Consider the following 7,693-nt stretch of genomic DNA (forward strand, 5'->3'; position numbering starts at 1 on the left):
CTGATTTTTAAGGGAAACGGTTGTAAGTGAATGTAACTTTAGCAATTGTCATAAAGGCTTTGATCGTCAACCTGAGACCTTTCAAAGAGCTGGAGTTACATCCAGTATTATTTCTATTACATACAAGTCCCTCTAACGGGCTTAGCTAGGTCTATTGGTAACTATTGGAGGCAAAAGCCATTTCAATCAGGAGAGACAATCAGATGAGGAAAAGATAATTGTTTATTATTAACAGATGATATGTAATGATAAAGTCTTGACACAGTCTTTGGCGCTTGGACTCTACGTGGAGATTTGTTATCGAGGGCTGTCTGCCTTGAGCAGCAGCAAGATAAATCCCGTCATCCGGGGATTATGAGGCTGATAGAATGATGAGTTGATGAAGCTGATGAATCTGCAAAGATTTGGCAGAGATGGGGAGGTGGAGGGGAGCGTAGCAGAAGCATGAACGTACTGAAGGTAGAGACAAAACCATATTTAAAAAGAGACAGCAGCAAGATGATAGGCTAACGATGTAATTGTGTCGCTGTGCTATTGGATAGAGGAGACCAGCTGATCTAAACAGCTGATATCATGATTGGAAATTATGAGCGAGCATGCATGAGGAGAGAATGGAAGATGTATGAGAAATAAACTACAAGACTAAGCATACGAAAGCATAGTCTTCCTGACTGAACTTAACTTACGCTAGAGCTTCATTGGGGATGCGATGTACTTCCTGGTGGGCTTAAATCTGCGCATAGCAACTCAGAACCAACCACTAACTGGGTTAGTAGTGTCCAGGCCATAAAGCACCCCCAGCCTGGGGGCCCCACTGCATAACCATATGCCTTCAAGCTACAAGGCGAACATTACCAAGTGTGTAAATTAAAACTGGATGGTGCCCCCGCAGACATTCCATCAATCCATGAAGAAGATGACGAATACCAAGATGGCGGTGTGTGCAAAATGCAAGGCTCAGCGACTCTCCAGATTCTGTAAATTAGTAGTTATGTGCCTATTTGGTTCAAGTCCCTTTACTCAGAAAAATCTTACAGATAACATAGAGCCAACAAGACCTTTTGGACCTTGTATTTCACAACTAGAACAACTTCAGTTTCAGAGTTACAAACCAGCCTACTGGAAATGCTAGCAGGCGTCATCAAGATTGTAAAGACAGCCTGGGGGACAAGAGGAGGGAAACGGGTTGAACTAAGGAGGCAAATTTGTAATTTGTGATTCTGGGCTATACAAAATAAACTGAATTGAATTGAATTGAACTAAAACTCCTCATCGGCTATCTCTACCCATCATTTTCCTTCAAAAAGGAATGAGCTGCAGTAGCAAATCATCACTCATGAAAGGATCTATACCTCATTCTAGGACAGTCTGTCCACCTCTCATTGTTCCTTCTCCTCGAGCGAGTGATAAGTGTTTTATCAAATATGTGAAACCTTTAGTGGGAACAGTTCAAGTTATTAAAAGAAATTACAACATTCCCAGCATCAAAGCTGTTAATAACAGATAGGATACTGCTTTCCGATCAGGTGACATTTAGGCCTACAGTTCATCCAGGACAAAGGCAGGCTTAGGTGGATCTGAGGGAGTCTGCAAGGTATTGGGCGCTGTGGAAGCACTAATGCCATAGGGATATTCCCACTGTGGATACTGTTCCTACCATGTTAACATATTATGTTTATTCTATGTATTACTGCTTACATATGTTGGCATTGCTCTTCACTTTCTGCTTTTTGCACTTCTGGTTTAGATGCTAAACTGCATTTTGAAAAATACTTACAGGCTTAGGCAAGTCCAGGGGCATAAATCACCCCTGCTGGCCTCTTCTTATTTCCTCAATCATTCCTCAATAGAATAGTATAAACTCATTCTATTGTCTAATTATATACGTAAATATTTCCTATGGCTGTGTAATATCGGATGACGAACTACATTCGTCACCAGATAAAGCTATTGTCGGGCCATGCGGTCTTTCATTGTGATTACGAAATACTGATCATAAAACAGGAAGTATGAGGGATCGTTACTTACGTCATCAACTATACGAAGCGTCATTGGTGGACCGTTGGTAAAGACTCAAAGACTCGACGCCTGATTGGCTGCTTTGCCGGTCGTATATAAAGCTCGGGTAACAGTTGATCCTCCCTTTCCCTTCTCATACCGGCAAGGACAAGCAAGCCTCGCCGCTGTCCATTCCAACAAAACACCCAATATCATATTCGGTTCATCAATTCGGTAAGTTTTACTTTAAATTGTCAAAGGACTATGTATATGTTTTAGTAAAACTCCCCACAACCTCTTGGGTCGCTTAAACGGGGTGGGTGACGTTAGCCTTTAGCGTTTTGCTCACTCACTGTCGGCAACGGTATTTGCTGACATAAGAAATGTACTTTTGGTTTTTAATTACTGTTGCTGAGTTGTAACGATTAAGATCAATCATTAACAATGAAGATTTCTATTCTGCTGGTGAAGACTGGGACGTTGCTCACTAGCATTAGCTGAGGTGAGCTACATAGCAGCGTGGGAAGGGTGGGGGCAGGGATTCTGAGACGTTCCAGAATGTTCTCGAACAAACGATGGCAAGCTAGTCGTTATGAACAGACTTCCGGCCAGTTTTTCAGAACAAAAGTATTTGTCGCCATTCGCTTGAGATATTTTGTAGGCTCTTACAGTTGAGTCTTTACTTTTTTCAAGATCAATATGTTTCATGGACATGTGTTAGATGGTTTATTGCTCTTTTGTAACGATAAACTAACCAGAACGTGGTTTTTTTTTTTTTCTCCAACTTCCGGTCTTAACTCCGGCTTTCTGGTCAGTTTGATGCGTCTTTTTCAGATAGCCAGAGCTGGCCCGATGCTCTAAAGATGCGTGATCTGTGGTAGCTCGGTTAGGCTTAGTTTATACTCGACGAAGTAAAACCGGCGTTAGGCGCTCGTGCTAGAAAATGAGGTAGTCACGGCCGTGGTAGCGCGTTGCTTGCCGCATGGCCTTCTACCTCTGATTTTTTTTTCTCTTTTTTTTGGACTTGTCACGCGCGGTCACGTGACTGTCACAAAAGCTCACTGATACAGGAGAGCCAATTCGCTTTTAAATGATTTAGAAACAGGATTGTCTTAAAACACTTACTATGTTTTGCAGCTTACTCCAGTTATATACAGGATGTTCAACCGTTGTTCCTTTATAATGCATGTTATGGCCAACACATATCCATCACTTTCGTGTTATCAGCTACATTTTTGTCTCCTCCATAATTGTCTTAACAAGTATTGTTACTTCAGTGTCATGCACTGCAAACAAACTGGAAAAAGTCACACTGAATGAATGAATGACAATAACAAATAAACAATTTCCATTATTTGTGTAGGCAACATGTCTAAGGGACCAGCAGTTGGTATCGATCTTGGGACCACCTACTCCTGTGTTGGTGTGTTCCAGCATGGCAAAGTTGAAATCATCGCCAATGACCAGGGCAACAGGACCACGCCCAGTTATGTTGCCTTCACAGATTCTGAGAGGCTGATCGGAGATGCAGCCAAGAATCAGGTTGCCATGAACCCGACCAACACAGTTTTTGGTATGAATTCCTTTTTTCTTTTTTTTTTTGTATTTAAGTGATATTGCATTCTTTTCTCATTCTTGTCACACTTGCCTGCTAAAAAGTGGTTTTGTGTAAAGCTTTTTTCCAGATTTTAATAATCTGTTTTTTGCACTTCAAAGTGCTACCCAACACTGCCTGAGTGACTGGCACCTGTATTTGGATGGAAGTTTTGTTTCTATGAACATGTGACAAGAATGACACACTGAAATATAGATGGGCCAGATAAAGCCCTTCATCACTGTGATGACGATTTTCCTGCCATTCGTAGTTTCCACCAGAGGTCGAAAGACCAAAGATGGCTTTAATCCTTCCTTGGATGTCTGAGTGATCTTAATGGGAGCTGACATTAAACCAGATATCTTTTAGGTTTTTCAGGAAAAAAAATTCATACTTGTTTTTGTTTTTTACAGATGCCAAACGACTGATTGGTCGCAGGTTTGATGACGCAGTTGTGCAGTCAGACATGAAGCACTGGCCATTTAATGTCATCAATGACAACACTCGCCCCAAGGTTCAAGTTGAGTACAAGGGCGAGTCAAAGTCTTTCTACCCAGAGGAAGTCTCGTCTATGGTGCTGACAAAGATGAAAGAGATTGCTGAAGCCTACCTCGGAAAAGTACGTAATTTGGCATAGCTCCGAACTGGAAAAATACAATCTTTGATAGAAATTATACTAATGTTTTGCCTGTTTCTTTTAAGACTGTCAACAATGCTGTAATCACGGTACCAGCCTACTTCAACGACTCCCAGCGCCAGGCCACAAAGGATGCTGGGACGATCTCTGGACTTAATGTCCTGCGTATCATCAATGAACCAACCGCTGCTGCCATTGCCTATGGGTTGGACAAGAAGGTAGAAAAACAATTCCAATTATACTTGAATGATCAATATTAATTTACATTTATATTCAGCGATGTCCAATGTATGACCAAATTGAGGAAACTGATAACACTTGTTTAATTTCAGGTTGGCGCCGAAAGGAACGTCCTAATCTTTGATCTTGGTGGTGGCACCTTTGATGTGTCCATCTTGACCATTGAGGATGGCATCTTTGAGGTCAAGTCCACTGCTGGAGATACACATCTTGGTGGGGAAGATTTTGACAACCGCATGGTCAACCACTTCATCGCAGAGTTCAAGCGCAAGTACAAGAAGGACATCAGTGACAACAAGAGAGCTGTCCGTCGTCTGCGCACTGCTTGTGAGAGGGCAAAGCGCACCCTGTCTTCCAGCACCCAGGCCAGTATAGAAATCGACTCTCTGTATGAGGGAGTCGATTTCTACACCTCAATCACCAGGGCAAGATTTGAGGAGCTCAACGCTGACCTCTTCCGTGGCACCTTGGACCCCGTGGAGAAGTCACTCCGTGACGCCAAGATGGATAAAGGGCAGATTCATGACATCGTGTTGGTCGGTGGCTCAACCCGTATCCCCAAGATCCAGAAGCTACTCCAGGATTTCTTCAATGGAAAGGAGCTTAACAAGAGCATCAATCCAGATGAAGCTGTGGCTTACGGAGCTGGTAAGTGTCTTCAGCCAGATGATGCACACACCTATTCATATTTCCTTCTCCCAGCCGTACAACTATAGCAGATGGAGGTCATGGGCCCTGGTGACACAAATGTTTTTTGATTTCCATTTAAAATTGTCTAACCACTGCTTGTTTTTAATAGCTGTCCAGGCTGCCATCCTCTCTGGTGACAAGTCTGAGAATGTCCAGGACTTGCTGCTTCTGGATGTCACCCCTCTGTCCCTGGGTATTGAGACTGCTGGAGGTGTCATGACTGTGCTGATCAAACGTAACACCACTATTCCTACAAAGCAGACTCAAACCTTCACCACCTACTCTGACAACCAGCCTGGTGTGCTCATCCAGGTAAGCGCAACATAAACTATACCAGTCTCTGAATTTCGCAGTGATGACGTTTATTCCTGCCATTCGTAGTTTCCACCAGAGGTCGCAAGACCGAAGATGGCCTTGACCTTCCTTGGATGTCTGAGCGAAATAACATTTTCAGAACTGTAGATGCATTGTTCCAAAATTGTCTGCTTAACCCTACAAACTTCAAACAGGTCTATGAGGGTGAGCGTGCCATGACCAGGGATAACAACCTGCTGGGCAAGTTTGAGCTGACGGGCATCCCTCCTGCTCCCCGTGGTGTTCCCCAGATTGAGGTGACATTTGATATTGATGCCAATGGCATCATGAATGTCTCAGCTGTAGACAAGAGCACTGGCAAGGAGAACAAGATCACAATCACCAATGACAAGGGTGAGTTTTTAGTTGGACTGGAAACTTAATTTCAAATGTGCTGTGACACAATTACTAACAACTTGCAAATTTATCCCCAGGTCGCCTCAGCAAGGAGGACATTGAACGCATGGTCCAGGAAGCCGAGAAGTACAAGGCTGAAGACGACGTTCAACGTGACAAGGTGTCTTCTAAGAACGCCCTGGAATCGTATGCCTTCAACATGAAGTCCACTGTGGAGGATGAAAAGCTTGCTGGCAAGATCAGCGACGATGACAAAACTAAAATTTTGGACAAGTGCAAGGAGGTCATCAGCTGGCTGGACAAAAACCAGGTAAATATTTTATCTTGTGGACTTTTCCTCATTGGACCATGATCAATTGGCCACCACTTAAATAAATTTATTTTTCAGACTGCCGAGAGGGATGAGTATGAGCATCAACAGAAGGAGCTGGAGAAGGTGTGCAACCCAATCATCACCAAGCTGTACCAGGGTGCCGGTGGTATGCCAGAGGGTATGGCTGGTGGCTTCCCTGGAGCTGGTGGTGCCGCACCTGGCGGTGGATCCTCCGGACCAACCATTGAGGAGGTCGACTAAACATTCATGCTGCAACCGGCTACCCCTGGATGTTTTCTAAGAAAGTAACCCTCTTTTAGCGCAAACTACACCGGGCTAAAGAGTGTAATTAAAGAAATAAAAACTGGGTTCAGGGATCACTTATTGCATGGTTTGCGACACAACTGGGAACAAATTGTAGTTGGCACAATGCAGCTCAATTCACATGTGGTAAATTGTTTTGTATTCTGAGATGTAACTGCCTGGGCAATAAAAATCTTGTTAATCCTGTGCTGACCAAATGTGTTTTTATTCTCTGTAGAACCCTTCAACTTCCAGCTGACAGTGACTCACATAGGGGCTTAATGTTGCATACAATAGTTAACCTATTGTTAGACAACTGTAAACAGAAGCCTTGTGTCAATCTTAATTGCAGAAAGAATTGCAACATTTTGAGCCGATTTTATGCTTACTATTGGACCAGTCATGCAATGACCGCATAAGTCTGAAAAATAACCAACTGGGTTGAGATAATCTTATTTGGGTATAGAGCGACATCTATTGGTCAGTTTTTAAAATTGTAATTTTAATGACTTTCCAACATGAAAGCAGTATGATCAACGATTGCACAGCAAACATTTTTTCGGCATAAGAAGCACATGGACAGAAATGAATTTGTATATAAAAAAAAAATAATAATCTGTCTTTGTAGAAATGTCTGGGCCCCAAAATAAATCACCGGTGTATTCCTAGTGTATTGTATGGCCTTGTAATTTTCTTAGGAGCACTTGAAGGCAGCATGTGTGCGTCGGCGTTTCCATGGTTGCTTTGTTTTGCGCGTACTGGCAGGAAAGCAGGTTAGTGGTTGAACGGCTTAACTTGGCCTTAACGTTACTGTCTCAGGTTATAACACGACACTTGTTAGTGCTGTTTTCATTGTCACTGTAATACAAGTAACGCGGGGGATATTTGCACGTTAATATAATATAAGAAACTGAAGTTTCTTATATTAACCCCAACGCGTGCGTCGTTTGGCTGCTAAGCTAACCGACACATTGGGGCCCAGATAGTCACTCAGCTCCTCCACGTCTGTATGGGACGAGAGAAAGCTGCTGTGATGTGTTCTTCATAAAAACAATTAGCGGTTAGCTTATAAAGGGAAGCGCTTTTTATAATTTAGTTCTTCAAGCGAATGCTGCCCTTTTTGACATGTGGTTGTCAAACACAGGTGTAACTAATCAACGCCATTAGTGGTGTCTGCTACCTATTCAAGTGCGTCACTTCCAGATTT

The 7,693-nt window shown here is 42.9% G+C and overlaps 1 protein-coding gene and 2 non-coding genes across 3 annotated transcripts; all 3 read left to right on the forward strand.

Annotated features, from left to right (window-relative positions):
• Positions 1–2,123: 2,123 nt before the first annotated feature.
• Positions 2,124–6,693, forward strand: hspa8 (heat shock protein 8). Its single transcript, XM_054625630.1, is given in 10 exon segments — positions 2,124–2,232; positions 3,362–3,571; positions 4,006–4,211; positions 4,295–4,447; positions 4,562–5,117; positions 5,269–5,471; positions 5,669–5,867; positions 5,948–6,180; positions 6,259–6,368; positions 6,370–6,693. Coding segments are annotated over 9 exon segments (1,980 nt in total). The 5' UTR covers positions 2,124–2,232; positions 3,362–3,366; the 3' UTR covers positions 6,485–6,693.
• Positions 3,831–3,923, forward strand: LOC129114087 (small nucleolar RNA SNORD14). Its single transcript, XR_008532410.1, has one exon. It is a non-coding gene; the product is annotated as a small nucleolar RNA SNORD14 (small nucleolar RNA).
• LOC129114098 (small nucleolar RNA SNORD14) lies at positions 5,507–5,599 on the forward strand. Its single transcript, XR_008532420.1, has one exon. It is a non-coding gene; the product is annotated as a small nucleolar RNA SNORD14 (small nucleolar RNA).
• Positions 6,694–7,693: the final 1,000 nt, after the last annotated feature.

Source organism: Anoplopoma fimbria, chromosome 24 (assembly GCF_027596085.1).
Source record: "Anoplopoma fimbria isolate UVic2021 breed Golden Eagle Sablefish chromosome 24, Afim_UVic_2022, whole genome shotgun sequence".
Classification (NCBI taxonomy): domain Eukaryota; kingdom Metazoa; phylum Chordata; class Actinopteri; order Perciformes; family Anoplopomatidae; genus Anoplopoma; species Anoplopoma fimbria.